This window comes from Sapajus apella, unplaced genomic scaffold (genome assembly GCF_009761245.1).
Source record: "Sapajus apella isolate SASKATOON/1434 unplaced genomic scaffold, GSC_monkey_1.0 scaffold33, whole genome shotgun sequence".
NCBI lineage: Eukaryota > Metazoa > Chordata > Mammalia > Primates > Cebidae > Sapajus > Sapajus apella.
Window position 1 is genome coordinate 7718304 of NW_022436973.1, and position 16814 is coordinate 7735117.

General features: G+C 48.0%; 1 protein-coding gene across 1 annotated transcript in view; it reads left to right on the plus strand.

The window, feature by feature from the left end:
- The window catches only part of LOC116562763 (fer-1-like protein 4), a 46027-nt gene that overhangs the window by 14499 nt on the left and 14714 nt on the right, over positions 1-16814 (plus strand). Inside the window, 14 exon segments of the mRNA XM_032295129.1 lie at positions 6166-6318; positions 7331-7484; positions 7612-7736; positions 8144-8278; positions 8373-8546; positions 8974-9090; positions 9184-9345; positions 12844-13042; positions 13173-13231; positions 13320-13451; positions 14611-14653; positions 14743-14843; positions 14921-15058; positions 15156-15275. Of these exon segments, the coding sequence (XP_032151020.1) occupies positions 6166-6318; positions 7331-7484; positions 7612-7736; positions 8144-8278; positions 8373-8546; positions 8974-9090; positions 9184-9345; positions 12844-13042; positions 13173-13231; positions 13320-13451; positions 14611-14653; positions 14743-14843; positions 14921-15058; positions 15156-15275 (1812 nt within the window).

Here is a 16814-nt window from a genome sequence, read left to right on the forward strand (position 1 = left end):
TTTATTTTTTTTTTTTTGAGACGGAGTTTCGCTCTTGTTACCCAGGCTGGAGTGCAATGGCGCGATCTCGGCTCACCGCAACCTCCGCCTCCCGGGTTCAGGCAATTCTCCTGCCCCAGCCTCCTGAGTCGCTGGGATTACAGGCACGCGCCACCATGCCCAGCTAATTTTTTGTATTTTTAGTAGAGACGGGGTTTCACCATGTTGACCAGGATGGTCTCGATCTCTTGACCTCGTGATCCACCCGCCTCGGCCTCCCAAAGTGCTGGGATTACAGGCTTGAGCCACCGCGCCCGGCCTTTTATTTATTTATTTATTTTTAAGACGGGGTTTCACCATGTTGGTCAGGCTGGTCTTGAACTCCCGACCTCAGGTGATCCACCCACCTTGGCCTCCAAAGTGCTTGGATCACAGGTGTGAGCCACCACGCCCGGCCAAAAATAATTTTTTGAGACAGAGCTGATACCTGTAATCCCAACAGTTTGGGATCCTCCAAAGTGAGAGGATCACTTGAACCCAGGAGTTCAAGACCAAGCTGGGTAAAATAGACCCCATCTCCTAAAAATAAATAAATAAATAAATAATTAGCCAGGCATGGTGGCACATGCCTATAGTCCTAGCTACTTGGGAGGTTGAAGTGGGAGGATTGCTTGAGCCTAGGAGGTTGAGGCTACAGTGAACTGTGATTGTGCCTCTGTACTTCAGCCTGGGTAACAGAGTGAGACCCTGTCTTAAAAATAAATAAGTAGCCGGGCGCGGTGGCTCACACCTGTAATCCCAGCACTGTGGGAGGCCGAGGCAGGTGGATCACGAAGTCAAGAGATCGAGACCATCCTCGTCAACATGGTGAAACCCTGTCTCTACTGAAAATACAAAAAAATCAGCTGGGCCTGGTGGCACATGCCTGTAATCCCAGCTACTCAGGAGGCTGAGGCAGGAGAATTGCCTGAACCCAGGAGGCGGAGCTTGCGGTGAGCCGAGATCGCGCCATTGCACTCCAGCCCGGGTAACAAGAGCAAAACTCCGTCTCAAAAAAAAAAAAAAAAAAGTAAATAAAAATAAAAAATGTTTATGGTATAAATGTGCATTCTTAAATAATATAGCTTTGTGTTGCTGTTTTTCAGAGTTTATATTATTTTGCTTTTAAAATCTCAGTATTGCGTGTATGAGATTTATCCATATCATTGCATGTAGCTATAATTTGTTGGTTTTCATTGCCATATAACATTTGGTTGTATAAATACACTGTAATGTGGCTGGGTGCGGTGGTTCATACCTGTAATCCCAGCACTTTGGGAGGCAGAGGTGGGTGGATCACCTGAGGTCAGGAGTTTGAGACCAGCCTGGACAACATGGTGAAACCTTGTCTCTACTAAAAATACAAAATTGGCCAGGTGTGGTGGCACATGCCTGTAATTCCAGCTACTGGGGAGGCTGAGGCAGGAGAATCACTTGAACTCAGGAGGCAGAGGTTGCAGTGAGCCAAGATCATGCCACTGCAGTCCAGCCTGGGCAACAGATGGAGACTCTGTCAAAAAAAAAAAAGGAACTGTTTTGTTTGCAATTATTGAATTGTAGGTGTTTTAAAAGTACGTAAAAGTACATATACTGGATACCAGTCATTTGTCAGGTATATATTTTTACATGTATTTTCTTCCAGTCTCTGGCTTGTCTATTCATATCTTTTCTTTTTCTTTCTTTCTTTTTTTTTTTTGAGACAGAGCCTCACTCTGCCACCCAGGCTGGAGTGCAATGGCATGGTCTCAGCTCACTGCGACCTCTGCCTGCTGAGTTCAAGTGATTCTCCCGCCTCAGCCTCCCAAGTAGCTGGGACTACAGGCACATGCCACCACATCTGGCTAATTTTTGTATTTTTAGTAGAGACAGGGTTCACTTGTTGGCCAGATTGGTCTTGAACTCCTGACCTCATGATCCACCTGCCTCGGCCTCCCAAAGTGCTGTGATTACAGGCATGAGCCACCGCGCCCAGCCGCCTATTCATTTTATTAATGATGCTTTTTGATTGTGAAAATTTTAAAGTATTAGCTGGGTGTAGCGGCTCACGCCTGTAATTCCAGCACTTTGGGAGGCTGAGGCAGGTGTGTCACGAGGTCAGGAGATTGAGACCATCTTGGCTAACACGGTGAAACCCTGTCTCTTAAAAAATAAATGTCTGTACCCCACTTGAATAAAAAAACCCAAAAAATAAATAAAAATAAAAATAAAACAGGCCAGGCGTGGTGGCTCACGCCTATAATCCCAGCACTTTGGGAGGCCGAGGCGGGTGGATCACGAGGTCAAGAGATCGAGACCATCCTGGTCAACATGGTGAAACCCTGTCTCTACTGAAAATACAAAAAATTAGCTAGGCATGGTGGCACGTGCCTGTAGTCCCAGCTACTTGGGAGGCTGAGGCAGGAGAATTGCTTGAGCCCTGGAGGTGGAGGTTGTGGTGAGCCAAGATTGCGCCATTGTACTCCAGCCTGGGTAACAAGAGTGAAACTCCGTCTCAAAAAAAAAAAAAAAAAAAAGAAAGAGAATTTTTAAGTATTAATGAAGTGTGATTCATCTAGTTTTTCTTTTACGTTCGCCAAGCTACAAAGGTTTTCTCCTATGCTTTCCTCTATAAGCTTATGGTTTCATATTTTACGATTAGGTCTTTGATTGTTCTCAAATTAATTTCTGTGTATGGTGTGACATATGGATCAAAGTTCTATGTGTATGTAATATATATGTAATACATTATATATATATGAGACATATATATATATATATATATAAAATTTAAAGTCTTGCACTGTCACCAGGCTGGAATACAGTGGTATAATCTCAGCTCACTGTAACCTCTGCCTCCCAGATTCAAGTGACTGCCCCGCCTCAACTTCCCAAGTAGCTGGGATAACAGGCACCCACCAGCACATCCGGTGACTTTGTTGTATTTTTTAGTAGAGATGGGGTTTTACCATGTTGGCCAGAATGGTCTCTATCTCCTGACGTGATCCGCCAGCCACAGCCTCCTGAAGTGCTAGGATTGCAGGCATGAGCTACCACACCAGGCCCAGAAGTTCTATTTTTCTTTTTAATATTTTTTCTTTCTTTTCTTTTTTTTTTTTTTTTTTTTTTTTTTAATAAAGACGGGGTTTCATCATGTTGATCAGGCTGGTCTTGAACTCCAGACCTCAGTTGATCCGCCCTCCTTGGCCTCCAAAGTGCTTGGATTACAGACGTGAGCCACCACGCCGGGCCCGTTTTTTTCTCTTTTTTAAGACATGGTTTCACCATATTGGCCAGGCTGGTCTTGAACTCCTGACCTCGGTGATCTGCCCGCCTTGGCCTCCCAAAGTGCTGAGATTACAGGCGTGAGCCACCGTGCCTGGCCAGAAGTTCTATTTTTAAAATAAAAATATGGACATCCAAGCCCGGGTGCAGTGGCTCATGCCTATGTCACAACTGCTCGGGAGGCTGAGGCAGGAGGATCACTTGAGGCCAGGAGTTTGAGCGTGGCTTGAACTGGGCACCATAGTGTGGTTGCATGCAATCTGGGCACCATAGTGAGGCCTTGTCTCTAAAGAAAGAAAAAAAAAAAGAATATGCCGATGTTTCAGCACCATTTGTTGAAAAGATTTCTTTTCCACATTGAGTTGTTTAGGTTTCTTAATTGAAAATCAGAAGACTCTGTAAGTGTTTCTATTAAATTTTTTATTTCAATCCTTGTACTTTCTTTTTTTAAAATTTTTTTTATTTTTATTTTTTGTTTTGAGTCAAAGTCTTGCTGGAGTGCGGTGGTGAGATTATGGCTCATTGCAGCCTCGAATTCCTGGGCTCCTGGTAGTCTTCCCACCTCAGTCTTCCAAGTAGCTGGGACCAGAGGTGCACACCACCACACCCGGCTAGTTTTTGTATTTTTAGTAGAGATGGGCTTTCACCATGTTGGCCATGACAACTCAAACTCCTGACCTCGTGATCTGCCCACCTCGGCCTCCCAAAGTGCTGGGATTACAGGTGTGAGCTATCGTCCATGGCTGGTCTTTTCATTTTTTTTATTTTTATTTATTTTCACTCTTGTTACCACTTGACTTTGCTTCTGCCTTAGATCACCTTACACTAAAATTTGATGTGAAGCAACATCCCGGCACTGTGAGAAAGTCAGCTGTGGTTATTCTTTTCAGGAACACATTTTCAACTCCTGGCTACTCCCATCAGCCAGGCAATTCTCCTTGTAGATCCCTGGGTGGTGTGAGTAGGGCAGGTTTATTTACGGGTTATCTTTATCCTCAAGGCATGCTTCTTTGGGATCCTAGCTTTCAGGGAGAGGGAGAAATCTACTGGTAGACTCCTGTCCTGAGTGGGGTCTGGGTTCGCTATTATGTCTTTACTCACTGTTAGGTCATGGAAACCTGGCACACGCCCTTGTGGCAAAAGTGACTTTAACGCTCTGCTGACCTCCCCAGATTCCCACGGTCATTTAGAAATTGGTCTGATAATTCTTGACTCTTATTTTTTTTTTTTTTTGAGATGGAGTTTCGCTCTTTACCCAGGCTGGAGTGCAATGGCGCGATCTCGGCTCACCGCAACCTCCGCCTCCCGGGTTCAGGCAATTCTCCTGCCTCAGCCTCCTGAGTAGCTGGGATTACAGGCACGCGCCACCATGCCCAGCTAATTTTTTGTATTTTTAGTAGAGACGGGGTTTCACCATGTTGACCAGGATGGTCTCGATCTCTTGACCTCGTGATCCACCCGCCTCGGCCTCCCAAAGTGCTGGGATTACAGGCGTGAGCCACCGCGCCCGGCCAATTCTTGACTCTTATTATCTCATCACGGACTTTAATAAAAACATTTCTTTTATTAAATTTTATTAAATTTTAATAAAATTTAAATATTTTGTTATTAATTTTATTAAATATTTAATTAAAGGCCATGGTGAGATAATAAAAGGCATTTTAGTTGCTTTTGGTGAGAGGTAGGTCTTAATTCCTGGCTCATAATATCCGTGGAAATGGAAGTCTGGCATGATGGTGTTGAACGGGAAGGAGAGGGTCAGATTTGTGCTTTGGAGAGATTAGTTCTACCTGTTGTGTTTTTGCTTACTCAGTGATACTTTTTTTTTTTTTGAGACGAAATCTCATTCTGTCGCCCAGACTGGAGTGCAGTGGTCTGATCTCAGCTCACTGCAGCCTCTGCCTCCTAGATTCAAGTGATCCTCCTGCCTCAGCCTCCCAAGTAGCTGGGATTACAGGCGTGTGTCACCACGCCTGCCTACTCTTGTATTTTTAGTAGAGATGGGGTTTCACCATGGTGGCCAGGCTGGTCTCAAACTCCTGACCTCAGGTGATATGCCCATCTTGGCCTCCCAAAGTGCTGAGATTGTAGGTGTGAGCCACCATACCCAGTCTCACCCACCACACCTGGCCTCTCAATGAAATTTCAAGTCCTCCTGCGTGCCAGACTCTGTATTAGGCCCTGGGATCAGCCCCTGCCATATTCTTTGCCCTCTTGAGGCTCATATTCTAGGGAGACAGACACTACATCTGAAAATGAATGTGAAAAATAATTATGATCTATAGGAATTGATAAGAGGTTACAGAGGCTGAGGGGTAGAGGAGAACCTGCTTGGATAAGATGGTCAGACAAATCTTCTCTGCAAAGACAACATTGCAGCTGACACCCACAGGATGGGGAGAAGCCAGCCAGCCATAGCAGAGTGGATAGGAAGGGAGAGCTCAAGGCAGGAACACTGCTTTGGAGACTGTCACAGCTGTCTAACAGTGGGTGGTCTCTCAGCTGGGCATGGTGGCTCGCACCTATAATCTCACCACTTTGGGAGGCTGAGGCAGGAGGATCACTTAAGTCCATGAGTTTGAGACCAGCCTGGGCAACATGGCCAAACCACATCTCTACAAAAAATAAAACATTAGCCAGGTGTGGTGGCGTAAGCTGATATTCCCAGCTACTCGAGAGATTGAGGTGGGAGGATTGCTTGAGCCTGGGTGGTCAAGGCTGTAGTGAGCCATGATCATGTCACTGCACTCCAGCCTGGGCAACAGAGTGAGACCCTGTCTTGGGGAGATCAGAGCTGGAGTGGCTATTTGGTCCATTCAGTTCAAGCTGTGAGAGCAAGAGGTGTCAGCTCCAGATCCACCTCTGTGACCAGTTCCCCACCCACAGCCCCAGCCATCCCTCCCTGACGTGCTGGTCTGGATGCTCAGCGGGAGGTGCCGCGTGGCCTGGGCCCGGATCCCTGCCCAGGATGTGCTGTTCTCTGTGGTGGAGGAGGAACGTGGACCGGACTGCGGGAAGATCCAGAGTCTAATGCTCACGGTGAGGGGGGCTGTGAGTGAGGGGCCGGGAGAAGTGGAGTGGAGCTCATAGGCCAGGGGTAGGCATGGGTGGAGGCCTGTGCTTCCCAACCAGGGGCTCCTGAACGCCTTCCAATTGTCCAAAACACCAGAAACAGATTGTGCCTTTGCCCTGGGCAGCTTTGAAATCAGATAAACCCCAAATCTTCCTAGCTCTGGGCTTGTATGGGCCCTTTTGCTAACTAGACCCTGATAAGCAGGGTACCAAAAATGAGAGTGTGTGACTTACCCCTTAAAAGTGTGGCTGGTCTGGCTGGCACGGTGGCTCACACCTGTAATCCCAGCACTTTGGGAGGCTGAGGTGGGTGGATCACTTGAGGTCAGGAGTTAGAGACCAGCCTGGCCAACATGGTGAAACCCTGTCTCTACTAAAAATACAAAAATCAGCTGGGCATGGTGGCTCATGCCTGTAATCCCAGCTACTAGGAAGGCTGAGGCAGGTGAATCACTTGAACACGGGCGGCAGAGGTTGCAGTGAGCAGAGATCACACCATTGCACTCCAGCCTGGACAACAGAGTGAGACTCCATCTTAAAATAAAAATGGTGTAGCTGGTTCTTTTTTTGTAGCAGGCCACATATTTCTAAATGAAGCATCCCTGGAAAAGATACCAAAAAGAGTCCCTAGCAGGGAGAAGCCGTGACCCTTGCGGTTGGGGACAGGGAATGTGAACATGTTGGGGTGGAGGGGATAAAGGTGGGAGAGCAGAGCTCAGAGTGTTGTTAGGGGTCTGTGGTGTGGGGTACTGAAAGTGGCAGTATTAGGGCAAGAGGTGTAGGGATTGAGCATGCGAGGGTCATGGCGTAGGGTGGAGGGCAGGAAGAGGATCAGGCTGGGCATGTAGGGAGTGGACTGGGAGCTTGGCATGGTGTAGCGATGTGCAGTACAGTGTGCCCTGGAGAAGCTGGATTGCTAGGTCTAGCTGGGGTCATGAGAGGAGGCATCAGGGCTTTGACATGCCTTCTTTACACACAGGTACCCGGGGCACCCCCTGGTGAGGTCTGTGCCAAGCTGGAGCTCTTCCTGTGGCTGGGCCTGGACAAGCAAGCCAAGGCTTGCACCTCCGAGCTGCCCCCAGACCTGCTGCCCGAGCCCTCGGCCGGGCTGCCCTCCAGCCTGCACCGGGATGGTGAGTGCAGAGGGTGGGCAGGGCAGGTATAAGGCCCACCTCGCTCTCCACACAAGTTGTGGGGCTGAGTCAGGGGACTCTAATGATCTCCTGAGCAAACGTGGCACCTTCCTTGCCCTCACCCCAGACTTTAGCTACTTCCAGGTCTGGGCTCACTTGTACCAGGCCCGAGGCGTGTTGGCAGCAGATAACAGTGGCCTCTCAGACCCCTTTGCTCGAGTCCTCATCTCTACCCAGTGCCAGACCACATGGGTGAGGGCTGGGATGGCATGTGGGTGGAAGGGATCCAGGAGGCAAGGTGGGGTGGGTCTAAGCTTTCCCCCAAGGTCCCAAGATTGTCTTCCCACCCTGGGTTTGCAGAGCAGGCCCTACCTTAGGGGGGTGATGTAGAGCCGGAGGTCTTAGGGGTGAGAGGCTGTTTTCTAGGGTTTTTAGGCCTAGACTCTGAGGCTGGCCAGTTGCAATAGGGAGGCAGGGCTGGGAAGGGGCGGTGGCAACACCTTCTGAAGTTGCCTTCGTCTTCGTCCCATCTCACTCCTCTTGTGACAACCAGTTACTTTAAGTATCCTTCAGAGCAGGGATGCTCACATGACATGGCATGTGTGTTGGGAGACTTCTCCTGACACCTGCTGCTGCCCTCTTCCCTGCATGGCCCCAAGGTCCTGGAGCAGACGCTGAGCCTGCTGTGGGATGAACTCTTGGTATTTGAGCAGTTGATCGTGGACGGGAGGAGGGAGCACCTGCAGGAGGAGCCTCCATTAGTGATCATCAATGTCTTTGATCACAATAAGTTTGTGAGTGTGGCCTGGGCCCTCCCTGGGTCCCTGGCCCGGAGTTTCCCCTTTGATGCTTGCCTTCCCTTTGTCTTCACTGCCCTCCTCTCCCTAGGGCCCCCCTGTGTTCCTGGGCAGGGCACTGGCCCCCCCAAGGGTAAAGCTGGTGGAGGACCCATACCAACGCCTGGAGCTGCAGTTCTTCCCCCTGAGGAAGGGACCCCGGGCAGCTGGAGGGCTCATTGCCGCCTTTGAACTCATCGAACTGGACTACAGTGGCCGACTTGAGGTCAGCATGCCCTGGCATGGCTGGCACAGGCTGTGAGCCCAACTCATTAATCCATCAGGGCATCCAGCCCCAGGGAATATAAAATATGAGTGTGTCCCAGGGCCAGCCCCTAGGTCTCTTATCCCCAGAGAATACAGACTGCAGCTCTGTCCTGAGACCACATCATTGGACCACTTGATCCCAAGGCACATTGCAAGTATTCACGTGTCAGGTTCACCTTGTTGGGCCATCTTGCATGCCTCAGACACCTCCCTCCCTTCCTACACTCGGCTGCTTCCCCAGACCCCCTCCCTTCCTCCAGTCCAGCCTTGGCCGGTTCCCCTGCGTTTATACTTCACCAGCACCTCTCCTTTTCCCCTCCCCACACCTAGGCTTTCCCTCCTTTGGCCTGATTCTTCTTTGTCCTCTGAACTTTTCCCTCCTACAGCCCTTTGTGCCCAGTGATGTGGAGCCCCAGGATTTGGCACCCCTGGTCGAGCCCCTCTCTGGACGCCTGTCCCTTCCACCCAATGTGTGCCCAGTGCTCAGGGAGTTCCGTGTTGAGGTAGCACCAGGTACTCAAAGCCCCTTGTTCCCCCACATCCGGGTGCCCGTTTGGCTGGTGCAGGCCCCTGAATCTCCCACTTCCTGACCCCAGGTGCTGTTCTGGGGTCTTAGGGGCCTTGGTCGTGTGCATCTGTTCGAGGTGGAGCAGCCCCAGGTTGTACTGGAGGTGGCTGGGCGACGTGTGGAGTCTGAGGTCCTGGCCAGCTACCGTGAGAGCCCCAATTTCACTGAGCTTGTCAGGCATCTGACCGTGGTGAGGCCATGGGCTAGGGGACAAGGAGGGCAGACTAACAAAAGAGGGCTGTGGATAGTGACTTTCTACCTGGTTATCTTAGATTATCCAAGGGTCAGCAAACTCTCTGTAACGGGCCAAATAGTAAATATTTCATGCTTTGAGGGCCATCCAGTCTGTTGCAACTATTCAACTCTGCCATCATGGCATGAAAACTGCCATAGATAATATGAAAATGAATATTTACAGAACTGACAGTAGGCCAGACTCTGTCTATGGGCTGTAGTTTGCTGATCCCTGGATTAATTCATGGACTTGTGGTGCTCTCTAGGCATTACTGATGCTCTACATCACCTCTTGAACAAGCCTCCTTGATTATTTTCTGTCTATCCATTATTGAGAATAGGGTATTGAAGTCTCCAACTATTACTGGTGAATTGTGTATTTCTCTCTCCAATTCTATAACTTTTTTAGTTTTTGTATTTTGAGGCTCTTGTTAGGTGTATATGTTTATAATTGTTGTATCTTCTGGATGAATTGACCTGTTTACCATTATAAAATATCTCTTTGTCACTAGTAATATTTTTTGTATTAAAGTCTGTTTTCTGGCCGGGCGCGGTGGCTCAAGCCTGTAATCCCAGCACTTTGGGAGGCCGAGGCGGGTGGATCACGAGGTCAAGAGATCGAGACCATCCTGGTCAACATGGTGAAACCCCGTCTCTACTAAAAATACAAAAAATTAGCTGGGCATGGTGGCGCGTGCCTGTAATCCCAGCGACTCAGGAGGCTGGGGCAGGAGAATTGCCTGAACCCGGGAGGCGGAGGTTGCGGTGAGCCGAGATCGCGCCATTGCACTCCAGCCTGGGCAACAAGAGCGAAACTCCGTCTCAAAAAAAAAAAAAAAAAAAAGTCTGTTTTCTCTAGTGGTATAACTACTCCAGCTCTCTGTGGTTACTATTTGCATGATATATCTTTTCCTATACTTTTACTTCATTCTTTACGTGTCTTTGAATCTAAAGAGTATCTCAGGCTGGGCATGGTGGCTCATTCCTGTAATCCCAGCACTTTGGGAGGCCAAGGCAGGCAGATCACCACTGAACTCCAGCGTGGGCGACAGAGCAAGACTCTGTCTCAAATTAAAAAAAAAAAAAAAAAAGCCTACTACTATTTCACAGCCTACTTCAGATTAACACTTATTTAGTTCCAGTAAAATATACAAACTTTTCTGCAGAAGATGGAGACCATCCTGGCTAACACAGCAAAACCCTGTCTCTAATAATAATACAGAAAATAGGCTGGGCGTGGCGGCATGCATCTGTAGTCCCAGCTACTCAGGGGGCTGAGATGGGAGAATTCCTTGAACCCAGAGGCGGAGGTTGCAGTGAGCAGAGATTGTGCCACTTCACTCCAGCCTGGGAGACAGAGCGAGACTCTATCTCAAAAAAAAAAAAAAAAAAAAAGTCTGTCTCAGCATGGAGTTGCATCTCTTTTTTAATGCAATTGACAATCTCTGTCTTTTAATGGTGTTTAATATGATCACACTTGGTGCTATTATTGGTTGAATTTACATCTGCCATTTTGCTGTTTGTTTTCTATGTCTTGTGTATTTATTGTTCCTCTTTTACTACTTTCTTTTGCATTAAATAGATGCTTATTATAGATACACACACACACACACACACACACACACACACACAGAGATAGATGGATAGATATAATTTTTTTTTTTTGAGACGGAGCCTCGCTCTGTCGCCCAGGCTGGAGTGCAGTGGCATGATCTTGGCTCACTGCAACCTCCACTTCCCGGGTTCAAGCAATTCTCCTGCCTCAGCCTCCCAAGTAGCTGGGAGGCTGCCACCCCTGGCTAATTTTTTTTGTGTTTCACTACAGATGGGGTTTCACCATGTTGCTCAGGCTGGTCACAAACTCCTGAGCTCAGGCAATCCACCCACCTTGGCCTCCCAAAGTGCTGGGATTACAGGCATGAGCCACCATGCTCGGCCTATATTTTGATATTTATTAGTGTACTATTTTAATTTGTTGATTTTTACTTAGTAGTTGCTCTAGGGATTAGAATTTGCATACTACTATTTCACAGTCTACTTCAGATTAATTCTAATATAGTTCCAGTAAAATATACAAACTTTTCTGTGGTATAGCTCTGTTCCTTCCTTTCTCTTTTGTGCTACAATTGTCATACATATGTGTATATATCTACAAATACATAAAATAAACCCATCAATACAGTAGTAAAATTGTTTCCCTTAGGATCCATTGATAGATATGGAATTCATGAGTTAAAGGCCATATATATATTTATATATATATATATATGGCCTTTAACCCTAAAATGGCCTTTAATAAAGATAAAATAAACTGTAATATATATATTTTTCCCTCCCCCGTCCCCCATAATATATGTTTTAAGACAGAGTCTCACTCTGTCAGCCACACTGGAGTGGCGTGATCTTGGCTGACTGCAACCTCTGCCTCCCAGGTTCAAGCTATTCTCCTGCCTCAGCCTTCCAAGTAGCTGGGATTACAGGCACCTGTCCCCATGCCCAGCTATTTTTTTTGTATTTTTAGTAGAGACAAGGTTTCACCATGTTGGCCAGGCTGGTCTTGAACTCCTGACCTCAAGTGATCTGCCTGCCTTAGCCTTCCAAAGTGCTGGGATTACAGGTGTGAGCCAACATGCCTAGCCAAAAAAATATATATATAAAGTATATATATAATATATATATATTATATATATATACATTTAGTGTGTGTGTGTGTGTGTGTGTGTGTGTGTGTATACATATATCTATATTTTAGAAAGGGTCTCTCTCTCACTCTGTCACTCAGGCTGAAGTGCAGTGGTGCAGTCTTGGCTCGCTGCAACCTCTGTCCCCTGGGCTTAAGTGATCCTCCCACCTCAGCCTCCTGAGTAGCTGGGACCACAGGTGTGCACAACCATGCCTGGCTATTTTTTTATGTTTTTGGTAGAGACAGTGTCTTGCCATGTTGCCCAGGCTGGTCTCGAATTCCTGAGCTCAAGCAATCTGCCTGCCTCAGCCTCCCAAAGTGCTGGGGTAACAGGCGTGAGCCACCATGCCCAGCCTCTGACAGCACTTTGTTTTGTTGTTGTTGTTTTATAGAGATGGGGTGTCACCGTGTTGGCCAGGCTGGTCTCGAACTCCTGACCTCAGGTGATCCACCCATCTCAGCCTCCCAAAGTGCTGGGATTATAGGCATTAGCCACTGCGCCCGGCCTCTGACAGCACTTTGTAGGCTCCACAGTACTTATGTATCTATTATGTCATTTGATACTTAAAGTAGTCTTTTGAATCCAGGATCGTGTCCCTTTTTCAGCCAGGAAGCAGGGTGAGAAGGCTTAGCAGAGGTTACACAGTGAGGCTATGACACGGCTGGGCTTAGAAAGCAGGTGTAGATGTATTTTTTTGCTCCTTGTCTCTGTGACTGCCTTTCCCTCTTCCTCAGGTCTTCAAAGACACAGTTCCTCTCTTCCACCCCCAGGACTTGCCAGAGCAGCCTCACTTGCAGCCCCCACTCAGCATTCTGGTGATTGAGCGCCGGACCTTTGGCCGCACAGTCCTTGTGGGTTCCCACATTGTCCCCCATATGCTGCGATTCACATTTCGGGGACATGAGGATTCTCCTGAGGAGGAAGGAGAGATGGAGGAGACAGGGGATGTGATGCCCAAGGGACCGCAAGGTGAGAAGCCTTCTCCTTCGGGGCCCCAGACAGAGGCCCCTCTGATTCCTGGCAGACGTGGCTCCAGAGGCCCTCCGATGGGGTATGGAGTCTGACTAATCTCCTCATGCTGCCATGTCCCCCCTCCCAGGACAGAAGTCCCTGGATCCCATCTTGGCTGAAGCGGGTCTATCCAGACATCTCCTGAAGGTGATGGGGCAGAGGAGCTAGGTGGAGAAGGGACTGGCAGGACTTAGGATGGTACTGGGTTAAAGGGACAAAGTCTGTTCTTCCTCAGCCTCCTCTGAAGAAGCTCTGCCTAGGAGGCCTCTTGAATCAAGGCCCTGAGCTGGAAGAAGACATCCCAGATGCGGAAGAACTCGACTGGTGGTCTAAGTACTATGCTTCGCTGCAGGAGCTCCAGGGGCAGGTGGGGGAAGAGAAGGGTCCCAGGGATGGGGCTGGGGTGTAAATAGTAAAATGAATGATTTTTTAGCTGGGCATGGCAGTGCATGCCTGTAGTCCCAGCTACTTAGGAGGCTGAGGTGGGAGAATTGCTTCAACCTGGAGGCGGAGGCTCCATTGAGCCAAGATCATGCCACTGTACTCCAGCCTGGGCAACAGTGAGATTCTGTCTCAAAAAACAAACAAAAACAAGAAAGATCTCATTCAAGGTGGAGCTCTACAGTTTTTCAGAGTTCTTCATTGCAGTCATCTTTTCTTCACAATTCCATAAGCTGGGAATTATTATTTGAGATGGAGTTTTGCTCTTGTTGCCCAGGCTGGAATGCAGTGGCGTAATCTCAGCTCACTGCAACCTCTGCCTCCCAGGTTCAAGCAATTTTCCTGCCTCCCTAGTTGCTAGGACTATAGGCACACGCCACCACACCCAGCTAATTTTTGTATTTTTAGTAGAGGTGGGGTTTCACCATGTTGGTCAGGCTGGTCTCGAACTCCTGATCTCGTAATCCACCTGCCTAAGCTTCCCAAAGTGCTGGGATTACAGGCGTGAGCCACCGCGCCCAGCCCAAAGCTGGGTATTATTAACTCCATTATCTAGAGCTATGTTGTTCAACAGAGATATAATATGAGCCACATATGTAATTTTAACTTTTGTAATAGCCACATTAAAAAAAAAAAAGGAAACAGTTGAAATTAACTTTAGTAATATATTCAAAATATCATTTCAAGCCTGGGCATGGTGGCTCATGCCTGTAATCCCAGCACTTTGGGAGGCCAAAACAGATCACTTGAAGTCAGGAGTTCAAGACCAGCCTGGCCAACATGGCGAAACCCCATCTCTACTAAAAATACAAAAATTAGCTGGGCGTGGTGGTGGGCACTTGTAATCCCAGCTACTTGGGAGGCTGAGACAGGAGAATCACTTGAACCTGGGAGGTGGAGGTTTACAGTGAGCCGAAATTGAGCGAAACTCCGTCTCAAAAAAAAAAAAAAAAAAAAAAAAGGCAAGTGGCATACACAGCTGGAACTTGAATGAACGAAGGTTTCCCAGCTTTCTTGGAAAAGGGGGTAGACTCAGGAGTTGAAGGGGATGGGGAAGAATCTCTGGGTCTGTTCTTTAATTTCAGCACAACTTTGATGAAGATGAAATGGATGATCCTAGAGATTCAGGTAAGAGATCGGACTTTTTGCTCCGGTTCCATCTGCCCATCCCCTGCACATCCAGGTATTTCTGACTGGGGCGTTTTTGCTATTTCCAGATGGGGTCAACCTCATTACTATGGTTGGGGAGGCCCATGACCAGGGTGAGGCTGAAGTTAAAGGCACTGTGTCCCGAAAAAAAGCAATTGCCACCCTGAAGGTGACTGCGTACTGGAGAGAGGAAGGTCTCCTTTGGGTTCTGAACATTGGACTGTCACTGAAGTCCTTGGCTTTTAGATCTACAACAGGTCTCTGGAGGAAGAGTTTAACCACTTTGAAGACTGGCTGAATGTGTTTCCTCTGTACCCAGGGCAAGGGGGCCAGGATGGAGGTGGAGAAGAGGAGGGATCTGGACAGCTTGTGGGCAAGTTCAAGGTACATTTGGGGAAGGAAAGCGGAACCGGGGAGCCCAGGCGGGGATTCAGGAGCACAATTCTCTTACTAGAGCCTTTTCTGTCTCCCCACAACTCAGGGCTCCTTCCTCATTTACCCTGAATCAGAGGCAGTGTCGTTCTCTGAGCCCCAGATCTCCCGGGGGATTCCACAGAACCGGCCCATCAAGCTCCTGGTCAGAGTGTATGCTGCAAGGTGAGTCTCCATAGCCCTGGCACACCTCCAACTATAGCTAAGGTAAGGTACACAAAACCTACAGAAGGAAGGCTTGGGGATCACAGAGTCCAGGTTCTTCATTTTTCAGATGAGAAATCTTGGCCACAAAGTTAGGAGGTCGCCTAGGGTTATAAAGCATGCTCACAGCAGAACCAGAATTTGGAGTTGGTTTCCTAACCCCTGTTCGTAGTTCAAGTCCTGTAGAATGGGGAGTACAATTCTAGGATGAGGGCAGGGCTGAAGCTCAGGCTTCAGAAGGCTTGTTACCTTTGTCCATCGGTGCAGTTTTCATGCTGAGTTCAGCAGGGCCTTGAAATATTCTTAAGGATATCTCAGGGAACAAGGGGGAATGAGTGGGTTGCTCCGCCCTCCACTCCCTGTCACCAGAGCAGATGCTGTATTTTTATCTGTTTTAAATGTAGGAATTCTGACTAAGGCATAATTTGAAGAAATATTCTCTTTTTATTTGAGACAGGGTCTTACTCTGCTGCCCAGGCTGGAGTGCAAAGACACAATCATGGCTCACGGCAGCCTCAACCTCCTGGGCTCAAGCAATTTTCCCACCTCAGCCTCTCAAGTAGCTGGGACGACAGGCATGCACCACCATGCCCAGCTACTTTTTAAAAAACTATTATTTGTAGAGACAAGGTCTTACTATGTTGCTCAGACTATGTTGCCTCAAACTTCTGGGCTCAGGGGATCCACCTATCTCGGCCTCCCAAAGTGCTGAGATTACAGGCATGAGCCACTGCACCCGGCCTTGAAGAAACATTCTATGGCACTGTTCTACCATAATGTAATACTCTTAGTGCATAAATTAGTAGAAGTTGGTCGGGCATGATGGCTCATGCCTGTAGTCCCAGCATTTTGGGAGGCCAGAGTAGGCAGATCACTTGAGGTCAGGAGTTCAAGACCAGCCTGGCCAACATGGTGAAACCCCATCTCTACTAAAAATACAAAAATTAGCCAGGCATGGTGGCGCATGCCTGTAATCCCAGCTAATCAGGAAGCTGAGGCACAAGAATTACTTGAACCGGGGAGACAGAGTTTGCAGTGAGCTGAGATCGCACCACTGCACTCCAGCCTGGGCAACAGAGTGAGACTCCATCTCAAAATAAATAAATAGCTGGGCATGGTGGCTCACTCCTGTAATCCCAGCACTTTGGGAGGCCAAGATGGGCAGATTGCCTGAGGTCAGGAGTTCGAGACCAGCTTGGCCCAAATAGTGAAACCTATCTCTAAAAATAAATAAATAGAAAGAAAGAAGTGGAAGTCACCTTGACCTTCTGCTTCTAACAATATAGCAGGTAAGATGATCTGAAATAACTTCCTGATAAAATACATCCAAAAATTCCAGATAAATAGACTTTTAAATGAATGCTAAGCTCATAAAAAGGGTAACCCCAACAGGCCCCCAGTGAAGAGGCAACAAGAATCCCAAGTGAGAAGGTTTGTCAACACTTGGACCCTGAGCCTCGGGCTTTTTTTTTTTTTTTTTTTTTTTTTTTGAGACGGAGTCCCA